General features: G+C 38.6%; 1 protein-coding gene across 2 annotated transcripts in view; it reads left to right on the top strand.

Annotated features, from left to right (window-relative positions):
- The first annotated feature begins 631 nt into the window (after positions 1-631).
- The window catches only part of LOC121382879 (slit homolog 2 protein-like), a 149360-nt gene continuing 124282 nt past the window's right edge, over positions 632-25709 (top strand). For both annotated transcript variants that reach the window (XM_041512553.1, XM_041512552.1), the window contains exons 1-3: positions 632-1183; positions 14547-14618; positions 15618-15689. In XM_041512553.1, the coding sequence (XP_041368487.1) occupies positions 987-1183; positions 14547-14618; positions 15618-15689 (341 nt within the window). In that variant the 5' untranslated portion in view covers positions 632-986. The remainder of the gene's footprint in view (positions 1184-14546; positions 14619-15617; positions 15690-25709) is intronic.

The raw sequence follows: 25709 nt of genomic DNA, 5'->3' as shown, positions 1-25709 counted from the left end.
CACAGAAACATATTATACGAAAATAACAAAAACATTCAACAATGGTTAGTATTAATTATTATTATTATATATCGCTAACTAATACAGTTTATATGCATGTACTATTTTGAATTACTAGATGTTTCAGGGGTAAAATGAACATCCATATTGTATGAACTATGAAATGTCAATACAATAACAATTTTCAGTGTTAATTATTCATGCAATATTTAAAAATAAGCACATATAATATTATAATATTCTCCGTTTGTGAATGGTTTACGACACAGTATTTTCTGCTCTTTGTATTTAATATTAGCGCTGTTAATTTTGAATAGGCCTATAGCATTTTAATATGGATCTGAAAACAGCCGACAGCTACAGGCCATTGTTGGGTTGACATACTGTTTCGTTCGTTGTGTACAAATTGCGTCCATGTGGTACCTCCTAGATAGCGGAGTTACACAGTGTCACTGAGAGCCGTGCGCTTCACGTGGAAGGATACACCTTCAGAGCAAGACGTGTGTCAAAACAATCTTGTAGGCGGGGCGTGTGGAAGATTCCATTTTCCAACAAGCGACGCTGTAACGTATCTCCCTGCTTGCGAAATGCCTTGATCCTAAAAGGCTACTCGAGTGTATTATCGTAGTAGCACTGCTCAAGACGCTAGAATGAAAATGGATTTTTATTTAGCAGACGACATTTGCCGCTTGGTTAGAATTATGTGTTTTCTCTAGATGTGAGGTATATAAGAGCTGTGCTCGCGTACGGAAGGCGAAAACCGTGTATACCCAAGAGAGATATAGTTTTATTAGCCTCGAGCAACAGAGCATATATTAAGCGCACAGATTACTAAAGGGTGCCCTGGGCGTTCTTAAAGGGGCCAAGCGGCGACCACAATGCCAGTCACCAAGATGCTCATTTTGGAGTTACCCGTCACATGAAGTTGGAATCTATTTATTTTAATTTTGTTTTCTTGTGTACAACTGTGATATAAAATATTCACAATGAATGAGTGGTTAAAATATTTGGATACCAAAGTCGGAGTGGGAGTTGTTATGTTCTTATTGGTTTTACTATTCACCTCAGGAGCGGAGGGTGGCCAGTGTCCGCACGAATGCCAGTGTAGGGCCAGGGGTATTGACTGCAGTTTCAGGGCACTCACGTATATCCCCAGGAATATACCAAAAGATGTGGAAAAATTGTAAGTAACCCATTTAATAAAGATTTACCTTTAACAGCAATGAAGCATTCTTCAATAACAACAGTCAACTAAAATTTAATTAAAAATTTTTTTACACATTAAAAAAAAGAGATGGCAGATATGATGTTTTATAATTTGGGGGAGGGTGGAACCACCCTAAATTCCATCTGTACTTTTAACTGTTAAGTAATATATTTGACTAAAACTGAACGGGGAAGTGTACCTGTCAGTTTTCATCTGGAGTGTTTTAGCAACTCCTCCTCAAACTGCTGGCCCCGCCCATTTGAGTCTTTTAAGTGAAGATCATCGCCAACTAACCCTAACATAAAACTTGTAATTACATGAATGGAGTGTTGCCCTTCTGTAGTAACTACTGCCGTGTTGGCACGTACTGCACTGTACAACACGTGCAACACGAATATTCATCTAGTCTTCTTTAATTTATTTAGTTAGTTGGGTTTTGTTGTTGTTGTTGTTGTTGTTGTTGTTGTTTGTTTTGTTATTATTTATTTACGTATTTTTTGTCTATTAAAATCATGACTGTCTTGTAAACAGCTTAAAGCCAACTTGGCAGTTTATTTATCGAATTAACTATCTTGAAAAACAATATATAAATATATTAAACTATTCGCGTATGTTTTGTTGTTGAGAATATAAAAGTAGGTTATGTGTAATACTATATGAAACTACAAAGTCTTGATTTTGAATTGTATAATAATAATATGTAAAAAGACTGAAGTATGTACCCGATGCGTGAGATAAAAAAAAGAAAAGAAGTTTAATCCATACCCTAACACTTTTGTTACGATAACAAATCAATATGGTAGCCAAAAGTACAACTGACTAAAATGTATACACATGTAATATAAATACATGTAATAATAAATTGTCTAATATAATATTATGTTAAATTAATTTGAATTCATTCTCAGTCATAAATTTTTTTCAACTTTTGCTCCGCGTAACCTCGACATTCGACCTTTAATCAGATAAAATTCAATTAAGGCTTTACGCCCTGATAATGAGTTTGGGTAACTTACATCACATACCGTGATAAAAACAAAGGTATTATGTTCCAAGACCCTGTAGATAGAGCACGAACACGCCGCCTGGTGTTGACAGGGAGGACATGCATATTCGTAATTTAAAAGTGGATTTAGTTGTAACTTAAAACGGCTACCGGAGACGGCTGTGCCCATTCCATTTGTATACTGCGCACATCCATTAACTAACATCGGATTATATTTTTGTCTTATTTGTTTAACTCGCGACAATATACTAGTACTTGTACATGTACTTTTAATTCAGATTATTCTGTCTGACAAGTTCAAGTTCTGTATTATCAGAAATTATAACAATGGAAATATATAGAGGATATTTCAAGTTTTTTTATCACGAGTGTGATATGATTGCAAACTTCACCAGATGATTTATTATATAACTTTTGGCAATTTACCTTTATTTTTAAAATGCCAGCAGCATAATAGTTTCGGCTTTCTTACAGTGAAGATAACACTTTCTACAGTGACGATAACACATTTTAGAGTGAATTAGTGAAATTTTCACTCTAAAATGTGTTATCGTCACTGAGTGACTGATAACGCTTTAATGAAACCCTCTCCTATTTGAAGATCTAAAACCATGCTAAAAAAAAGCTATGTTTGGTTTTGATCTATATAAGGACATGATTCGAACTAAAGCTACTGTATATGGTCTATTTCATATATGGAAATCAAGGTGTACTGGTGTAGATTAGTTACGGTATCATATTCATAACCCAAATTGTCGCTGAACAGAACATTTCTATCAAACAAAATGTTCTAAGCCGAAAAGTAGCAAAACGACACAAGGTTGCGTTGAAAACGTGTATTTGAGCATCAAGATTTCACAATGTTCCTCGGACACACTTAGAGATCTCGTTTGTTTTTAGACAAATCGTAGTCGCAGTTTTTACAGATTTGGGACACATCCCTTACACAACCCTGGATCCGACCCTCAACAGCTTTGAGTCAGATTTTAGGCCTGACCACTCTTCTTTTGCTTCCGCCGGGCCTGGCTTAATTGCGGACAGTTAGTTGCGCTTCAGTGTATGATCTTTATTAAAATAATCTCTGACTTCATGCACGCATACAAGACATAAATAAGAAAGGTTTTCAGTTAAACATACAATATTTTTAAGTACTCGATCGGACTTCAACATAAATTAGGGGCGGGACGTAGCCCAGTGGTAAAGCGTTCGCTTGATGCGCGGTCGGTTTGGGATCGATCCCCGTCAGTGGGCCCATTGGGCTGTTTCTCGCTCCAGCCAGTGCACCACGACTGGTATATCAAAGGCCGTGGTATGTGTTATCCTGTCTGTGGGATGGTGCATATAAAAGATCCCTTGCTGCTAATCGAAAAGAGTAGCTCATGAAGTGGCGAATGTGTTGAGTGCGTCGTTAAATAAAACATTTCCTTCCTTTCTTCAATATAAATTATTTCTAATGGTCTCACATATATATAAATTTACATTATACCAAATTGATATTGCACTATGTACTTCAGTAACTCCAGTACATACATGTATTGGTTGTTAGTGAGTTGTAACAGCGAGGGTGAATGACAAGAGGTATTTTATTATTTTAAATCATTCATACACACACACACACACACACAGAGAGAGAGAGAGAGAGAGAGAGAGAGAGAGAGAGAGAGAGAGAGAGAGAGAGAGAGAGAGAGAGCGAGCGAGAGAGAGGTACAGAAAGAAAGAAAGAAAGAAATGTTTTATTTAACGACGCACTCAACACATTTTATTTACGGTTATATGGCGTCAGACATGGTTAAGGACCACACAGATTTTGAGAGGAAACCCGCTGTCGCCACATAGGCTACTCTTTTTACGACAGGCAGCAAGGGGTCTTTTATTTGCGCTTTCCACAGGCAGGATAGCACAAACCATGGCCTTTGTTGAACCAGTTATGGATCACTGGTCGGTGCAAGTGGTTTACACCTACCCATTGAGCCTTGCGGAGCACTCACTCAGGGTTTGGAGTCGGTATCTGAATTAAAAATTCCATGCCTCGACTGGGATCCGAACCCAGTACCTACCAGCCTGTAGACCGATGGCCTGCCACGACGCCACCGAGGCCGGTGAGAGAGGTACAGAGACAGAGAGAGACAGAGACAGAGACACACACACATACATACACACACTAACAACACACACACACACACACACACACACATACATAGACACACACACACACACACACAAAACAAGAGAAAACACAAAAGAAAAAAGATGGTTAAGATTTGTAGGGAAAGCTGAATGGTGGTGGTATATGATGTTTGCTTGAAGAAGGAAATCGTCCACTGATTAATTAATCATCTGCTATTAAATGTCAAACATTTGATAATTCTGACTTGTATAGTCTTCAGAAGAAACCCGCTGCATTTTTTCAGTTAGCAGCACGAGATCTTTGCAGGTACTTTATGAACTTACCCACATATAGGACAGCGCACACAAACACACACACACACAGACACACTCACACCCACACAGACACACACACACACACACACACACACACACACACACACATATATATATATATATATATATATATATATATATATATATATATATACCAGTCGGACGGGGAGGGGGGGATAAAACACCTGAATTAAAAAAAAAACGATAACGAAAAAATCAAACAACGATATGGGTAATTTAGTGTTTGTATAACATAAAAAGCAAACATTGTGTTTACTATGTCAAATATATATTATTATAAATGTAGGTGGATTAATTGTATGTAAATTACAATTTGTCGGTTACTATTTTATTGCAAAAGTGTTGAATAAAGCACATTAATGAAATGGCTGAAGGAGCACAAACTTCAAAGAGGCGTTGTAATGTCTGCTTCTATTACAGGTAAACGTGTTAATGTACTTACAGACAAGTGGGTCGTAAAGCACAATTCATGGAGAGTAAAGTTAAAATAAAATGCCAACTTCGGTAATAATTCCGAATTATTGGCTTTGTTTTACTTTGTAGTTGTCGTAAGATCAGTGCCGTGTTAACACGTGGTGATTGAAACGTAACGACTCGTTTGATACACTTTCTTCCCACAATTCCTTTCAGTTATCTGGGTTTATATACTTGTAATATGGTGGGTTGGGGAGGCAGTGGTTGTGGATGTGCACGGGTTTTTAACTGTATGTATTTTTACTGTCTACATATCTGCAATATTCGTAGCTCAAAATCACACACACTTATGTGTAAATAATTGAAACTCGTTTTGATGAACATTGTGATTTCAGTAAAATGTAAAATAGATGTTCTTTTAACCCTGCACATATTGGAAGGAAGGAAGGAAATGTTTTATTTAACGACGCACTCAACACACAAAAGACCTGAATTCCTATATTTAATCTGGAAAGCTGTTTAAGAAGATTTCAATGAAAATCAACTATATTATTATTATAAGGAAGCCGAGTATCTCCAGACAATAATACTTTATCTTTTTTAACCAGTGTACCTTTCCCGTGCACGTCATATCTAGTTTCAGTCTTGGTAATTGATCATGTTTGCTGGTTGCAACCCGAATATAAACTATAATTTGCCGTGTTATTGCGGTGCTGGATAATGCTTTAATGTGTTATCGCGTGGCTATATGTTACGTCACACGGGTGAACTGCTGGTGCGGCCTGAACGTGCGATAAAGCGGTCCGTGTGGAAACACGTGCTCTCAGTGTTGATACACTATCTCTCCAACTCTTGTGCTGTGCTTGGGGCCTGCTAGGTACGAGGCCACAGTGAAGGAAGGAAATGTTTTAGTTAACGACGCACTCAACACATTTTATTTACGGTTATATGGCGTCAGACATATGGTTAAGGACCACACAGAAACCCGCGGTCGCCACTTCATGGGCAGCGAGGAATATTTTATATGCACCATCCCATAGACAGGATAGCACATGCCACGGCCTTTGATGTACCAGTCGTGGTACACTGGCTGGAGCGAACAATAGCCTAATGGGCCCACCGAAGGGGATCGATCCTAAACCGACCGCGCATCAGGCCACGGTGACTGCTCGTATTAATCACTGCATAGCGAAACACTCTTTTTCTAATAGTGGAGTTATAAGCGGTCGCTTGATGCGCGATCAATCTAGGATCGATCCCCGTCGGTGAGCCTATTAGGCTATTTTGCGTTCCAGTCAGTGCATCGCGAATCGTATACTAGTATCAAAGGCCGTGGTTTGTGATATCCTGTCTGTGGGATGGTGCATATAAAAGATCCCTTGCTACTAATGGAAAAATGTAGCGGGTTTCTTCCCTAAGACTGTATGTCAAAATTACCAAATGTTTGTCATCAAATAGCCGATGATTAATAAAGCAATGTGCTCTAGTGGTGTTGTTAAACAAAACAAACTTTTATCTCACTATTACTCGCCCCCCCTAAAAATTAAAAATAATAATAAAATACAGCCATTCTTTTACACTGGTGCTCTCCTATTTCTAACCTTACCGTTACGCGATAACCTCACCTACCATGATACCGTATTTCATCTTAGGATCATCATGCAGCGGAGTTAAAGCTTGCTTTGTTAGACGATACCACTCAAGCACATAGATTAATTTAACATCGGTTATTGGATGGTAAACAGTCTTTACAAGAAAAGCAATTCATTTTACCATTAGCATCTTGGAATCTTTTACATGCATTCTTCCAGACAGAACAGCGCAAACCACGCATCACGGGGTCTTGTATTTATACTCCTTTTCGTATACAGAACAACACATGCCACGGTATTTGATACATAAAACGTAGGGTGCTGGATGGGACGGGTCCATGGGTCGATCCTACGACTAAGCATTTCTGAAGAGCGTGTTACAGATAGAGCTAGAGCCCGCCATCAGTTTTCACCTGAACGATAATAGCTGTAAAAGCTCGTGGTTAATTTGGCGCTCTCGTCACTTATCCAAGGGCAAGTTCCCCACTTCCCCCGCAGCATCGTCATTATACCACTGAATTCTAGACTTCACGAGAATTGTACCACAAGTTAAACTGTGGAAAGTGGTCAATGACCAAGACACGCTGTTCTAAGTCAGCTTTGAAAGAGTTCAGCGTTTAAACATTACTCTGTACCCATGCCACGAATATTCATTGCATTGATATTTAAATATACTAGCTGATGGTTAGAAAATGTAGATGAAAGGGTAAAAATCCACCAAAATCACATCAAAAGAATAATTTTCTTTGACGTGTGCATATACGCGCGCATGTCTGCATGTATATGTGCTGCGATATTACTCACCAATATATCAAGATAAGTCCTATAATCGCGTGTCATTCTGTCGTACCACGAAGTGTAACACATTGATATCCTGTATGTTATATACCAACTTGAAGCTTTTCTGCTCGCATTTGATGCTCATTGAACATGAACATATCGATTTAAAACTGAAAACCTAATAGTGCCAATTCGCTCTTGTGAATAATAGACTATGGGTTTATTGTGGGCAAACGTTTACTAAAACCCAGCGGAAGATCGAATAAACCAGCAGTTACTAATCAAGTTACTTTCGTGTTCTGCTGCATCGTGTGTGTGTGTGCGTGCGTGCGTGTGCGTGTGTCAGGGCGACCAACCTAATGGAAATCTTTTTCCGGAATTTTCTGATATTTTTATTTTTATGCACGCGAAAGCCCTTTCCAAAACAAGAATTTAAAGAACGCGAAAACGTCATTTTCATATAAGTAATTTTAAACAGTGTAAAAAAATGTCATGTTTGACATATATTTGCAAAATTATAAAACTAGACAAAATATAGCTCAGGTTGAAATGAGTGATAAAGATATTTAATTCTAAGAATGTAGAATGTAATAAGAATTAGTTGCTTAAAGAAAACAATTCGAATGAATTTGAAAAAAAATCCCGATATTTGGCATCAATTCCGAAATTCCGAGTACGTGATGAAAATTCCGGATTTTTCGGGAAATTCCGGAAAGTTGGTCGGCCTGGTGTGTATATATATAAATATATATATATACAGTTTAATCAGCGGCTGTTAGGTGTCAAACCTGTTGTACAGTTAAAGTTTGTTTTGTTTAACGACACCACTGAAGCACATTGATTAATTAATCATCAGCTATTGGATGTCAACATTTGGTAATTCTGACACGTAGTCATCAGAAAAAAACCCGCTATATTTTTCCTAATGCACCAAGGGATCTTTTATATGCACTTTCCCCACAGAAAGAAATCTGTTGTGATAATGACGCCTCGAGTATAGTAGTAGAGAAAATACTTGCTCTCACAACACAGACTGTATTATAGTGGCGGAGCACCGCAGACACGGGTACACTTAGTAACGTAGGATGCTGATACATAGCCTATGTCAAAATATTCGTTATTTCAATTTTGGTGGATTTTTTTTTTTAAAGTAATGTGTACATTAACACGTTTGGGGTTGGGGTTTTTTGGTTTGTTTCCTTCACTATGCGTGTGGCCCATACGTGTTAAAGTGACTAGACTCAATGTGGGAATCGTTTTTCGAGTGTCGCTTGTGTAAATGGCGACCCTGGCAGACGCCGTGTTAATGTAGACTGATATGGGCTCTAGGCCGAGTAAAAAAGGAACCCCGCGTGTCTGTATTGTTAACACCATTTCACGGTCGTCTGCTGGGACATTATAAACCTGGTGAAACCAAACCATGTTGCTAATCACTTGTAAATGTGAAATATAAAACAAGTAAATGCATGCAGTAGTAACTGTATAAATACGGTGACCGAGGACAGTCTTGTGGTGGGACGGGGTCTCGCATTGAGGTATATATGCAAATGAGGACCTGTATTTATAAAATGTTGGTCTAGACTGAAAGCTTTAATAAATCTCACCCCGTTAAGATAGGATGTAGTTAACGTCTGGAGACTGTCAAAGAACAGAGTCTGTACTGCAGTATTTCACAAGCACGGGTCCAGCTCTGAAGTCGGTGTTCTATGCATCTTGAGAAACTTTTCCTAAATTTAGAGACTTTTATGTTTTTAAAAAAACTGTAAATAAAATTAATATACCTTTTTTTAAACCCTCTCTAAATCCATCACTGTACATTTGTTTATTCACCTAACCACTAACAACTAACCACTAACCCACTATCCTGGACAGACGGCCCAGATAGATGAGGTGTGTGCCAAGTACAGCGTGCTTATACCTTAACTGGATATAAGTATAAATAAGTATACATTAAAATTTCATTGAAATGTTCATTCCGTGAAATGTTTCGACTAGTGGCACATTTTGTTGAGTCACTAAGCGACAGTCGACTGTCAGCTGAGACCAAGGAAGGAATGTTCAAACAAACCGCTATACATTGTACATGTACAACAAACACATCGTCTTTAAGGGTAGAACATACAATAACAAATATGTGATATTATAAGTTGTAGAAACATCACGAAATGAAAACATAGACCTACCACGAGGACGCGAAAGAAATCATTTGACAGTGTGAAAAAAATAGTTACATCGACAAGAATAGTTATTAACTTCAAATGTCTGCAAAATGTCATTGTCTGCGCGCGCGCGCGCACACACACACACACACATACGCACACACACAGAGGGAGACGGACACACACACACACACACACATACACAGCACACACACACACACACAATCACACACACACACACAAACACACATAGTACACACACACACACACACACACACACACACATCTATCAAAGTATCATAAATGAAAGTAGTAAATGAATAAGACACTAAACAACAAGTTTCAGTTTGAAAATGATGTTAACATTTTGGATTGTACAGTTTTAAAAAATAGACGTATTTTACAGTTAAAATAATGATTTTTATAATGAAAATAATTATATGTATACTTCATTGATTACGATTGTTGTTATTAATTTGTTTATTGTTCCAGCATTACTTGGGGTGACAGTAAACAATAGAAATTACAGGCAGTACATGATATAAGAGAATTACAAACGGGGTTTAAGAGAATTTGATAGACTTCGCGTTTTTTCTTGGTCTAGATAACCAATGGGATTAAAGTAATTTACATAAATGCGATATAAAAACGTTTAATTCCATACTGTGTTGAGTTTTATACTTCAGTGATAGGTTGACGAGTTATATACTTTAATGAAAGACTGAGTTATTACTCACCAAGGTGTTATACGAATCATGGATTTGAAGGAGGAAATAAAGTTGACTTGATTAATTTGAATTTAAGTTTTAGCAAAAGCGTCCTTTTGACAAATGTTTTAATAGTAATATGCATGCACATAGTTTCACACACTAATAAGATGTAGTAGATCTGGTATAAATCTTGCTTATATTTAGCTCTACAGTAACGCCTGTTATATGATGGAACATATTTATTTTAACTGATGTATGTCGGAGAAGAATACTTTCAAACAGTGCACATTTCCAGCTAACCACACAGACACACATTGATTGACGATATAACCCATTCATACACTTGCTTAACTGTCGGTTACAACTTATCGATAAGCAACATACGAATATAAAAAATATTATATCATTCATGCCACACTGGTACATAGTCACGTGATATCATTGTTTGAGAATTACATTTTAATTTCGTTACAAGTCATTATATCTGCGTAGTTCTCGCCCCGTGTCTTCAATGCGCTGTGGAATGCTATTCAATGCAGTTGTAATTGCCTGCACTCGTTTGGTCGCCATCGAGTCTTATTGACATGTGTTGGTCAGATACACGCACGAAACAAAGTGCGCTGTTCACTGCGTAATAATTTTCTGTTTTTTTGGTATGGAGATAACAATTTTAATTTCTTCAACAACGACCTGTCTTGAACACATGTACCGGGGAATCTCAGAGAATGTTCCCAAGACAGTCGTGCTTGAACCTTCAGTGGGTGTAAGCACCAGTCAAATGGTTGATTGGTTGATTGATTGATTCAACAACGAATTGTTCACAGCAACAGATCTTAACTGAAGTCTTCATGCATACGTGTGTATGTGTGTGTGCGAGTGCGTGCATGTGTTTAACAGTGCATTTCCGACTATTCAAAATGCACCTAAAACAATTTGTTGAATTTTAATCGCCATAATAATAAGAAAAAAAAGTAATATATTTGTGTTAATGTGAATGAAGATTTTGTCCATTTGGTTATTGCTGCTCTGGATCTTTCGACAATACTTTAGACACAATTTAGACACTACGTTCACTTCACCCCTACCCCTTTACGTCATTGTATAATCTGAATATCCTTTTCTTGGTACGGACGTATACCTCGCCCACAAAACCAGTACCTGAGGACCAGGTCAGGTCGTAGGACTTAACATACACATTCAAAGCTGTTGTCGCGCACGACTGTCATGGGCGCAGGTGTCTGCCCATGCCGAGGGGCGGGGTGTAGCTCAGTGGTACAGCGCTCGCTCGATGCGCGGCCGGTCTGGGATCGATCCCCGTCGGTGGGCCCATTGGGCTATTTCTCGTCACAGCCAGTGCACCACGACTGGTATATCAAAGGCCATGGTATGTGATATCCTGTCTATGGGATGGTGCATATAAAAGATCCCATGCTGCTAATCGGAAAGAGTAGCCTATGAAGTGGCGACAGCGGGTTTCCTCTCTCAATATCTGTGTGGTCCTTAACCATATGTCTGAAGCCATATAACCGTAATTCAAATGTGTTGAGTGCGTCGTTAAATAAAACATTTCTTTCTTCTGCCCATGCCGGCTCCTCCGTCCAGGACAGAAAAGGATTTGGGGTGGGGAGGAAGGTCCGCCCGCGCTGGCAGGTGCAAGAGAGGACCAGCGTAGGCATTTGTGGTGCTATGGAATGTTTAATGTTCCGTCGAATTGAGTCAAAAATAAAAAGGTTGCGCAGGTTTGGTAATTTTGGCACATAATCTGGAACCTGAGGTTAAAATATATATGTATAAGAACGCTAATCACTGTAGTACACGGAAGCTCTTCCGCGTTCAGATGCAAATTACCTAGGTACTAACAGTACTTAACACCTTAAACATGTCCCAGAACATTACATTGCATATACACACCGCTTCTCCATCGTGCAGCTGTACGTTCGGGTCTGCAGGGAGTTGTACATTCCTTGCAGCACGCTAACTGTCAGCGATCATTCCTGACAACTTGTTCTCAGCGTCGAGTTACACACCTGATGAACGATCAAGAACCGCCAACCAACAGGTAGATCGCGAATAACAACACAACAGGCCATTCATGTCGTCCATTGCATGCAGTTGTCAATCAGAATGCAATGCATTTATATTGTGATCAGCCCTACACCATGCAAATTGTAGGTCTAGATATTGGTCAACTGGTTCTGTCCTTTGGGGAATGGGGCTATATTGTGAAGGCGGTTTCATACAGAAATGGGAAAAAGCCAACAAATTACATGGCAAACGTCAACCAAATACTATTTTACAATCCTATATTTATTTTTACCTGTAGATTTGAAAAATCGTAATTTATAGATCCATCGCACTTTTACACAGTGGTCTTATTGTGATGGCTAATGGCTCCTGAATAAACTGTGTGCTGGGGTGTTTGTTAAATATTCCTTTCTGTCACTCTCTTCATTGATGTCAGTAATAAATACCAATGTTATTATGTCAATGACAATCAGTAATGTTTAATTACTAAATAACAATCGTCTTATTCAACTTAAATTTATGTGTGTATGGGGGGGGGGGGGGGGGGGGGGTAAAGGTTGTAAGTGTTTTAGGGGATTTTATAATTTTTTAGGTTTTTTGTTTTAATTTTATTTTTTGTGGTGTATTTCAAACCTGATAACTTAGAATATACAATGCAATAAGTATAAGAAGAAAAACAACACAAAAACGCTCTCGTTCTTTCACCTTGTGAATGAGTTATAGAAAAAACATGTGCATGTCTAGTCTTGATCACTCTTACAGCACTGGAGTAGGAAGCGAGGGGGGGGGGGGGCGTGGGGGCGTGGGGCCATGTGTCCCTCCCTACACTTTTCTTGATCCAGTAGCAGCACTGATGGTTTATATATATTTATGTGTATGTGTCCCACACACACAAACACACACATACTTTTTGGCACCTTGCAACGCCATTGTTACAGTGATGTTTTCAGCAGATTCAGAAACTATTACATAGCCCCCTATTCGTGTGAACATAATCAACGTTTCACTATATTATATATAGTCACCGTGTAAACAAGGCCGCTACAAGCGGCGGGCGGGGGAGGAGGTAGTTACTTCTAGAAACAAAACAAACATTAAAAGTGTCTTTTTAGTTTTTAAGTGCCATTTTATCTATCTGAAGAAGATCCTGTATTAGTATTCATCGAAACTTGTTAACACTACATACCTGGTTATTTTAGAATACATTATAAAATTACAAAACAGAAGTTTGGCAATAGAAACTGTTTCATAAAAACGTGACAATGAAAAAAAAAAAAAGAAGATAATTCACTTGGTATTTTAAGCTTATTTTCTCAACAACAAAAAACCCGTCGAAATGTATACTGACATATTTTAAAATCTAAGATCACGTGAGTGGTAAAGGAACCTACTATAGAAGAAATAAAACACAGCGATCACGTTTATTTATAATTACACTGTATGTGTGTGTGTGTGTATATATATATATTATATGTGGAAAGGTGATTAAAAACCCCAGCTATAGAGCACATAACCAACAATTAGCAGTACAGACGGTGAAAAAAAATAAAAATAATAATAATAATAATAATAAAAAATAATTAAAATACAGACTGTAAAAGTTACACCTGTATTAAGATAACTTCTTTTTGCGTATTTTATTTTTTAGATTAAAAATTCAAGTCTCCCTGCTGTTAAAAACAGCCCTCTCTAAAGTTTGAGAGAGAAGTGACTTCGCTATATGATTTTGACCTCGCGTGAGGCCTGATATATATATATATAAATTAAAATAAATAAATAAAACCTCAAAAGACACAACAAAGATGTGTACTACCAGTTAAACCTATTAATTTAATTTAAGCAATACGACCAATACGACCAATGCATAAAGATGTACCTAACACTGGGAAGTCGCAGTATTATTAAAACCCACATCGTAACTGAATGTGCAAGTTGTGAGGGTCGGATTGACAAGAATGAATACTTTTTTAAAATATATAATTTAAAAAAAGTTACAAATAGATAATACAGTTACATTATATAGCAAGATTGCGAATTAGAGTGTATATTAGCTCGAATGTTCCCTAGCCCTATTCTCTTTACTAGTGTATGTAAGAGTAGGACCCGGCATTTAAATAGCACAGGGTTAACTTCGCTAAGTTTATAATTATGTGGTACTGCTTACAAACAAATGACTTGGTTTCTTTACAGAGATCTGCAGGGGAACAACCTGACGGTTATCAGGCGGTCAGACTTCGAGTCGATGAGGAGACTCAGAATACTGTAAGTACCTCACACGCTGTACTCTTTTACACCTCAAACACTGTACTGTTTTATACCGTATACAGGTCTGCCCCGGAATTGGTCACTGGCGAAGTCAGAGACTAAGTCCGGGGTAGGCGTGCCTGAACATTCAATGAATATGGGCACGTAAACAGAGTTCCCAGTCCCAGGTTGTTTTTAATGGTGTGAGATCACGGGTATCTCACACAATGTACCCTCTTAAACCTCACACAGTGTACGTTTTTAATGATGAAATACTGTAAACTTGTACCTGACAGTGTACTATTTTAGTGATGTAGTTTCTTAAGTACCTTACACAGTATTCTTTTAATGATGAAATACTGTAAACTTGTACCTGACAGTGTACTATTTTAGTGATGTAGTTTCTTTACCTTACACAGTATTCTTTTAATGATGAAATACTGTAAACTTGTACCTGACAGTGTACTATTTTAGTGATGTAGATAAGTACCTTACACAGTATTTTTTAATGATGAAATACTGTAAACTTGTACCTGACAGTGTACTATTTTAGTGATGTAGTTTCTTAAGTACCTTACACAGTATTCTTTTAATGATGAAATACTGTAAACTTGTACCTGACAGTGTACTATTTTAGTGATGTAGTTTTTTAAGTACCTTACACAGTATTCTTTTAATGATGAAATACTGTAAACTTGTACCTGACAGTGTACTATTTTAGTGATGTAGTTTTTTAAGTACCTTACACAGTATTCTTTTAATGAGAAATATTGTATGTACCTCGCGCACTGTAGTCTTTTAATTATGGAATGCTGTAAGCACACCACTATGTAATGCCTTATATATATATATATATATATATATATATATATATGTGTGTGTGTGTGTGTGTGTGTGTGTGTGTGTGTGTGTGTGTGTGTGTGTGTGAAGGAGAGTGAGAATGAGAGTTCACACGTGCGTGCGTGTGTGTAATATAATCATATGATCCTTGACAATCATATTAATTTTGTTTTTCAGTCAGCTTTTGGATAATCAATTACATACTATTGACAAGGGAGCATTTGATGACCTCGTGGGCATGGAACGATTGTAAGTTAAACTGTTTTAATACACATATTTGAACTGTAAGTTGGACTGTTTAAATACACATATTTGAACTGTAAGTTGGACTGTTTAAATACACATATTTGAACTGTAAGTTGGACAGTTTTAATACACATATTTGAACTGTAAGTTGGACAGTTTTAATACACATATTTGAACTGTAAGTTGGACTGTTTAAATACACATATTTGAACTGTAAGTTGGACTGTTTTAATACACGTTTGAACTGTAAGTTGGACTGTTTTAATACACATGTTTGAACTGTAAGTTAGACTGTTTTAATACACATGTTTGAACTGTAAGTTAAACTGTTTTAATACACGTTTGAACTGTAAGTTGGACTGTTTTATTACACATTTTTGAACTGTAAGTTGGACTGTTTTAATACACGTTTGAACTGTAAGTTGGACTATTTTAATACACATTTTTGAATTGTAAGTTGGACTGTTTTAATACACATGTTTGAACTGTAAGTTGGACTGTTTTAATACACATATTTGAATTGTACGTTAAACATGTTTTACACAAATTAATGCACCCTGACTATCACACAATCACAAATAATAACCTCCCTGTCTCCAGTTAAACTCAATTTCTGAATGATCCTGTTTGCCGAATTTACAGATGAAGTTGAATATTTGTATCAGCCAATTTTGTCACGTGTAGTAAGTTAAAATATATGAAATGTACGTCTAGCCTGTAGATAGGATTTTCAGAGCTCATCTAATGATGAACGGCCTCTTTTCCTACCCCTACTCCCCCTCCCCTCCAGCAACCCGAAGCACTGCCCGCGCCTTTGGACGTCCATTACTCCATATGTCTAATTACTGTGGATTTACTGTCATTACGAGTCCAGCATTCTTGACAAGACTGGTATGCGTTCATGACACATACACAACACGCACACGACACGCACACAGCATGAACACAGCATTAACACGATATGGCGTCGTAACACAAGCTTTATGAGCAATGCCAACTCGGACATCGGCGTCAATACGACCTCTCTAGGTGCTGGTTGGCAGCAACATCCAGGCACGGCGAAAGCAAGTTGACATTGGGGAGGGGGCTGACTGAGATCGAGGACGCAAAGCAACATTTCTAGGGGATTCGGTGGTATGCTCCCCCGTGCAATTTTGAAAACTAGATGTCCTGAAATGCAATTTCCTGCAAGTAAAATTCATCTCTGCCTTAGGATTTACTACCAATAATATTTTGATTCAGAATTATGGGGGGGGGGGGGGGGGGAGGGCTAGAGCCCCTAGCCTTCCCTCTGCTTCGCCGTGCCTGACATCGCAAGCATGTCTCAAGACAGACGGCAAATTTCTGTGTTTAGTTGGTCAACTGTATATCATTTTAAAAAGAAGCGAACCGAGAAATACAATTTAAATGTATGCTCCTATAACACACACACATTGTTTGGCCTACATCTATCTATATCTACGACAAAAACAATAATCATCAAAGTGCATTCCACTCCACGTGATCAGTGGACATATTACAACTGTGACTGTTGTATGTGTGAACCAGGAACACGTTACTGACCGTTTCGTTTACTCCATCTGGGTCTCATTTGCAGAGTTCAAACCTATCAAATGACCCTTTATGAAAGGTCATTAAGACGTTAAGTGCAGAAGCCGTCTGTGTCCATGGACCTCTGTCCACCACTCGTCTCAACGTACGTGTATGCAGTATGACGGTGCTCGGGACACCATTGTAACGACTCGCTCCAGCCAGTGCACCACGACTGGTACATCAAAGGCCGTGGTATGTGCTATCCTGTCTATGAGATGGTGCATATAAAAAATCGTTGCTGCTAATCGAAAAGAGTAGCCCATGAAGTGGCGATAGCGGGTTTCCTCTCTCAAAATGTGTTTGGTCTTTAACCATATGTCCGACGCCATATAACCGTAAAATAAAATGTGTTGAGTGCGTCGTTAAATAAAACATTTCCTTTTTCTTCCATTGTAACGACATGCGCTTTTTTTTCAAATTTAATAATACTAAAAAGCAAAAATCCAATCTTATATTCAGATTTTTTAAAGTGTGAAATAAAATATATTTTAAGATTGATGCAGATATTAATCTTACCAGCAAGATGAATATTAAATAATATTGTTTTTAATATATGTAGGCCCCGATATCGTTACGCGGCCCCTGTAAGGATCTGAATTACCATTACATAGCGTTGCAGTCTCCCTGGAGAGGACCATTACATAGTGTTGCTGTCTCCCTGGCAAGCCGTCAACAGCAATTACGTTAGGACAATCTTCTTGAATACAGCAAATATTGGATAAATGTGCGAGGCCGCTCCGTGTTGGCTTGTTTCTCAACGTGGAATTTTATTGACAGCTAGGGACAAAAGCTTGAACATGCAAGAATTTTGTTGACTTGAAAACTAAACTTGACAGAAAGAGTTAAGAACATTTACACAAAAAACGAAGAAGCTGAAAACATTTACACGCTCGTAGTAAATTTGACAGGAAAAATGCTATGTTGCGCGTTGTATTTGTTAGAACTTGGTCGTGTTTAACTTAAGGATTTTAATCATTACCTGACTTTCCTTCCTTTCGGTTATTTGCCTTCAGGTTATGTTGGTTTCTCCTTGGTTTTCGTGTCCATGTACTAGTACGTTTAACATGGTCTCTGACAACTGAACTCGGATTTTAAACCGTGCTTGTTAATGTTAATAAGTGATTACAAGATCACACTGATGCACACGGTGTTTTATCTCATACTTAGTATAAAAACATTGAACTCAGTAACTGATGTTTTTATATCGTAAAGAACGAGCGTAATATCTATTATTATATATAAAACAGACGGAGCAAGAGGCAGTGAAACAAAGGAAAAGCTAGACTCGGGGACAGAGTAACGTTAGAAGACTTAATAATGAAAACAGATAGCGGCTTAATAAAAGGAGATATATAATTAAGAGACGTAGATAACATGCTATTTCCTATGGATGAAACTGCCCCTTGGCGATGTCAGAGACCAGATCCAGGATGGGCGTGCCTGGACCTTTTTTTGGATATGGGCACGTTAAATGATTTCTCATTCCCATTCCTAGGGATGATTAAAACACGGTCTGAACCTGATAGAACATGGCACATGTATTTGTGTCGCCTGCTCACGACCCTCGTGTCGTCTGCTCGCGTGCGATGCGCAGGTCAGACCTGCTGGCCCGAGAGGTTTTATTTCGCGGGAGGTGAGAACGAAGCGTGAAATGCTATGGCTTCGCACTTACCATGTTGCATGTAGTAAAATCAGAACCGCATGCACAATCACATGCCTATAACAAGATAATCACAAAGGAAGCGTTCAAGATCTTCCGGCACTTGACTGTCATTGAGAAGGAAGTAAAGTTGTTGAATTACGAGTCCTCGTCTTGCTGGGGATTACTCAGACATGCAATAACCTAGAGGCATTGCCATTATGATGCCGAGAACAATTAACCGGATGAATGGAGCTACCTTCCAGTTAGTTTAATTAACTTCCCTCGTACTATTGTTTTGTTAGGCGCCCCCACCCCACCCTCGCTCATTCTGTTTGTTTCCCTTTGTCATCTGCTTTACCATTTATTTCAGGGGGGGGGGGGGGGGTGTTGTATTTATTTCTCTCTTTCACACAACACACACGCGCGCGCGCACATACACACAAACACGCACATACCACACACACGTGTGTGTGTGTGTGTGTGTGTGTGTGTGTGTGTGTGTGTGTGTGAACAACGTGTACTACTTTCACTGCCTGAAAGCAGGTAGTTTTTGTGTGAGGTCTCCTACAGCTGACACCAACTCTTCTTGCTGCTGCTGGTGGTCAACTCTTGGCTCGGGCTGCAGCCCGAACTTCTCCATTGTGCGAAACGTCAACCTGCTTATGGTTATGGACATGACATTTCTTCATTATCGAGACGAGAAAAAAGTTCACACTTCTCGCTTTTCTCTTTGTAATCTGCCCGTTGAGATTTTTATCTGTAAAAAGTGCTGTTTTATACAATAAAAAGACTTGCCGTTCACCGAGTCTCGGTCTGCCATGTAGCGGGAATGGTTATATTCTCGGCTGTAGCCAGGCTATTACACACGACCGGCGGCTGATCAGTGTCATTTTCAGTCAGAGGCGTCAAATAGAGATTGGTATTCCTCAGTGCACCCAGCCATGGCATTCTCACACACCGTGGACGATTTAAACGTCTTGTCGGTGAAAACAGGACACGCATCCTGGTGTTAAGATGATGGTTATGAGTATATTAACACTGAATTAAACTATATAAATTATCATCGGCTTTATGTGTCAGCAGTAACTGTTGTCTGCAACATGGCGGCAAATGCGTGTTCTAGTGAATAGAGGTCTGGCATATATTATACTGTGTACTGATTAAGGTAGAAATTACGGTTTCAACTTTTGTTATTTTCTGTTTATCTGTCTGCCTGCCTTACATATATTACAACATGCAGATAGCTAGTGACTCATTAGGCAGTTTGCATGGTTTCAATACCATCGATGTTCTACCGCAGTGATACTGGATTTGACTCTAACCTTGTATCACTGTCTAGACGTCGGTGAATAAGCAGTAAAATGAGCACCGTGTCAGGTTTTGAGAAGCTGTGGCTCTTCTGTTCTGTGTATGAATATGAACCCAAATGCCTGGTTACGTCCAGGAATATCAATTAACGTCTTAAAACTACATACATCATGTGTTTTTCTTGTAGTAATCCTCATGTTAAGATATTTAATATCCTCTGACTAATCAGAACATCTTTGCAATGCTAAATAAGAACTGATTTTGCCCCAAGATTAGTCTGTCTATTATTTGTATACAAGTAGCTTTAGTTAAGAACTACATTAGTGTGCTGGTGTCTTTTTGTTTGTACCTCTGTAAAATAATTAACCAAGTCTTCCTAATCTTGGCATTGTCAACTGATCTAGGGATAATAAATTTTGGTGATAAAAACAAAAAAAAGATATCCGGTACATACATGTATGATAATGCATATAATTCTCAATACTTTAAGTATACATAACATACAATATAGAAAAATAGATTACTGTACTGTTTTAAATCGTATTATGATGATTAGTATTTGAAGCGTCTTTCAAGATGACTGTTCTTATATATTCCCTTATTTTGACAGTATACTGGGTAAAATAAGCTTGTATATAATTTCCATATCAGCGGAAGATTTAATACAAAAGACAAACACAAACATTAATTTTATAAATGGTAAATAATTCAGCTGTCCTTCTCATTCATTGATAAAGTAATAAGACAAATAGTCATGCGTTAATTTCTATTACTCAACATGAAACAGCTAATATTTAAAAACACCCCACACTTTATAATTATGTCCATGATGGTCTACTGAATTATATCACTGGTGTCCTCCCAAACAGCACCCTCCAATTACTTCTTGGTCGACAGAAAGGTACATTTTGAAACTGCTAGCGGGAGCACGTTTCCTCTATAAACTCTCGACAGAAACATAATTTTGGTTGTTATTTGATTGACGGGTTGGAGATGTGCTAGTCAAATGTTTGTTCGGTTCATTGTTGGATTTGGAGATGATATCAGTTATGAACTGACTCACAGACTATCTATTGGTTTACCAATGTCCTGCGCTGTCAAAGCTATAAACATGAGTGCTGTTTCAAGTAGTCTTGACGAAAAACTATGAGACGGGAGTAGAATGGACATCGGTTGGCGTGTTGACAGAAATTAATATTTGACTGAAAGAAGTTGAAGCGGCATTGTCACTAAGCAATAAAACCGCCGATGGTTTAATATGGTTTCAGTTATTGTATGGGTTTCGGTGAAGCCCTGGCATTTTTGTGTGTTGAGGATAAATGGATTTACAAGGAGCGCCAGAATACATCGATATTTGTTGATACCCCCTCCAGGACGGAAACCTGATTTGATAATGAAGGCCAGCTTACTCTATAAGGTGACCGGGTAGATAAACGAGCACTCACTAAAAGGCAGTCCACTCGGCTTTGAATGACGTGCTCGTTTTATGCGGCATTTTTCGAGCTGTCTGTTGTCTGCTCGGGACTGTTTACCAGTCGCCATTCTAGCTTGCTGGTCAAGTATCTCAGGGTGCTGTTAACCCTGTCTGGCCATCCCATCGTTTTAAAAGTACTTAACTACCCGGGTTTTATCTTGTCAGACACACGCAAGTCAACAGAACTTAGCTGTCTCATCGTCCATGAACTGTGGCTACAATCACTTTTAATGCAGTAGTCCTGGTGGACTTTTTAAAGAAGGCCACATTTCTGTATATTGTCATAATGATGTAGGTGAGATAGTTTATGAATAACTGCTAACCTTACAAGACTTGTAAGATACTTGATGACCTAAGATGGTGTAATTATACACATAGTAAAAACAAAACAAAGATATTCTCCAAGAGTAAGCTATTTAGTGGAGGGGGGGGGGGGGTAATATTCTAGCACATAAACACTACAGGGTAGCTGGGGGTAACATTCTAGCACATAAACACTACAGGGTAGCTTTCCAGTGTAGGTATGGAACTAATAAGCATTGCAGTTGCCACTTTACGTATTTCATTTTAAGAACACACTAAGATGAGGATGTTGAAAGAAAACACGTAGCATCTGTCGTGGTAGAGGGTTTCTCATTCAAAATGACCAAATATTTAACATTCAATAGCAAGTGATTAATTTCTAGTAATTGGTGTGCTCTTGTGGTGTCATTAAACTATACCATCTTAATGTTAGTGTGTTGCAACTGCTTTCTGCACGAGGTGCCGCGTGAATGCAAGGCATACAGACGGCAGAAGATTTTCACAGAAGATTTTCAGGAAGTCTGTAATTGTTGCAGAGATGAGCTGCTTCTCACAAGAGATGTACTTCTGTTCACGTCTCGGGTCAGAGATACTCGCTAACGTATTATGCTGTTTCGTAGGGACACATGAATTCCTCGTATACTAAACAATCAACAGTTACTTGAGGGGAGGGTTGCTCATTTATGTAATCACTTTTTCATGGTAACAGAAATTCGTTATGACTTTTAAGTTACATCTGAGAGAGATAACTTTCCGATCATGACAACACTTGCCAAAAATGTTCAGTGCTGATTATGTCTAGCAAAGAGGAATATTTTAGTATGATAACCATTGACACATCACTCAGCCAGCTGAAGATCAATTTGATTAAAATTAGCTCTACTGGTCTTACCAGTAGATCTAACAGCATTGCGTGGACTCCCATGTCCAGGTGACATTTCATCCATAAATAACAATTTAAATATCGACCAATTACACTTCGCCTTTTATAGCGTTATTCGGGAGCATACAAATTCTAAAAATATCGGCGAGACTATTTATGTAATAGGCGATCTTGTTGGTCTATTTCAACATTGAAAAAACAGGAGGAAAAGTGCAGTAATAAACACTGGATTGTATACTAGTATAAACAGATTTTATGGCTATACCATCACGTTTCTTTTTGTCGTCTTGAAACGAATTTTATATAAAATTTTATATTGAAATTAGTTTCCGGCATACTTCGTAATTTACCCGAATCATTTCGTATACCCTCGGCATAATCCCGAATGTTTTCAAATTGATTGGTCGAATGAAAGGTCAACTGGACATGAACTCCAACGGGCTGCTGTTAGATCCACATGTAATAGAGGAGCTAATTTTAATTAGATTGGCTGAAGTTGACATATTTAATTTCATGTTTGTATTTACTTAAGATTCGATTTTGCTGTTTTGAACATGCATCTCCAAAGCATTTGCATAGCCAGCGAGGGCCATTGGGGCCATATCCCATTCACACCTCTTGTCATGTCATGTCATAGGGTTTTACGTGCACATTCAGAACAAGCTGTTGTAGCGCACGCCTGTCGTGGGCACAAGAGCCGGCCTTGGCCGGCTCCTCCGTCCATGACAGGAAAGGTTGGGGGAGGGGAGAGGAGGGACCGCCTGCACTGGCAGGTGCAAGGGAGCACCAGCAGCCCGACCGAATCGGTAGCAGGCGGGTGGGGGTGGTGGTGGTGCTATGGAATTTTGAATGGAGCCGTTAATGCCAAAGAGAAAGTGGTGCGCAATTTTGATTGAGGAAGTTTGGCGCAATTTTGAACGGTCAGTCGAAAGGTAAATGGCTGAGCTAGCATAGGTTTTGATATTAGTGAATCGAGAGTAGCTCGTTAATTATAGACCTCTTTTTTACCCACCACCATTTATAGTATCCCATCATCCCACATAGACTATATGGTTGGTCCATCACCAACAATACTGTCGGATGTTAAGGCGTGTGCTTAGTTAAGAAGCGCCTGATATATAAGATACTTCGAGAGATCGAATTTTGAAAGTATATATTAATAAACTCTGGCTTTAGTACCTGAGTGAACATTTGTTCTTTTTCCAAACGTTGTTGGTGGATATTTTCTAAATGTTCTTGTTTGTCATAATTGTACTTCTTATAAAAAGGGAATGTAAAAAACCGTGCATTTTCTTATAAATTATTAATGATGATAATATATTTTGTCAGATTATCATATGATTACTGAATGTATTTAATTATTTGAAGTTAAAAAAGTATTTTATATACATATGATGTACAATGTATTCATTTTGTTTCCGTGGTCAGACGGACGGACGGACGCACGCACACACACAAACACTCATATATACACATATACATATCTATCAAATGTTACTACAAGAGAAGCAGTCGAAAGCTTACGTGTAGCCTACCTCTTATTGGAGTAGACTCTGAAACAGTAGCTACGTGTAGCCTACCTCTTATTGGAGTAGACTCTGAAACAGTAGCTACGTGTAGCCTACCTCTTATTGGAGTAGACTCTGAAACAGTAACTACGTGTAGCCTACCTCATTTGAGTAGACTGAAACAGTAGCTACATGTAGCCTACCTTTTATTGGAGTAGACTTTGAAACAGTAGCTGCGTGTAGCCTACCTCTTATTTGAGAAGACTGAAACAGTAACTGCGTGTAGCCTACCTCTTATTGGAGTAGACTGAAACAGTAACTACATGTAGCCTACCTCTTATTGGAGTAGACTCTGAAACAGTAACTACGTGTAGCCTACCTCTTGTTGAGTAGACTGAAACAGTAACTTCGTGTAGCCTACCTCTTATTGGAGTAGACTCTGAAACAGTAACTACGTGTAGCCTACCTCATTTGGGTAGCCTCTGAAACGGTAGCTACGTGTAGCCTACCTTTTATTGGAGTAGACTTTGAAACAGTAGCTGCGTGTAGCCTACCTCTTATTGGAGTAAACTGAAACAGTAACTACATGTAGCCTACCTCTTATTGGAGTAGACACTGAAACAGTAGCTGCGTGTAGCCTACCTCTTATTGGAGTAAACTGAAACAGTAACTACATGTAGCCTACCTCTTATTGGAGTAGACACTGAAACAGTAACTGCGTGTAGCCTGCCTCTTATTGGAGTAGACTTTCAAACAGTAACTACGTGTAGCCTACCTCTTATTGGAGTAAACTGAAACAGTAACTTCGTGGAGCCTACCTCTTATTGGAGTAGACTCTGAAACAGTAACTACGTTTAGCCTACCTCTTATTGGAGTAAATTGAAACAGTAGCTACGTGTAGCCTACCTCTTATTGGAGTAGACTGAAACAGTAGCTGCGTGTAGCCTACCTCTTATTTGAGAAGACTCTGAAACAGTAACTGCGTGTAGACTACCTCTTATTTGAGTAGACTCTGAAACAGTAGCTACGTGTAGCCTACCTCTTATTGGAGTAGATTGAAACAGTAACTAAGTGTAGCCTACCTCTTATTGGAGTAGACTGAAACAGTAACTACGTGTAGCCTACCTCTTATTAGAGTAGACTGAAACAGTAACTGCGCGTAGGCTACCTCTTATTAGAGTAGACTCTGAAACAGTAACTACGTGTAGCCTACCTCTATTGGAGTAGACTGAAACAGTAACTTCGTGTAGCCTACCTCTTATTGGAGTAGACTCTGAAACAGTAACTACGTGTAGCCTACCTCTTATTGGAG

The sequence above is a fragment of the Gigantopelta aegis genome, chromosome 10 (assembly GCF_016097555.1).
Source record: "Gigantopelta aegis isolate Gae_Host chromosome 10, Gae_host_genome, whole genome shotgun sequence".
Taxonomy (NCBI): Eukaryota; Metazoa; Mollusca; class Gastropoda; order Neomphalida; family Peltospiridae; genus Gigantopelta; species Gigantopelta aegis.
This window is presented reverse-complemented; position numbering and strand designations above follow the sequence as displayed.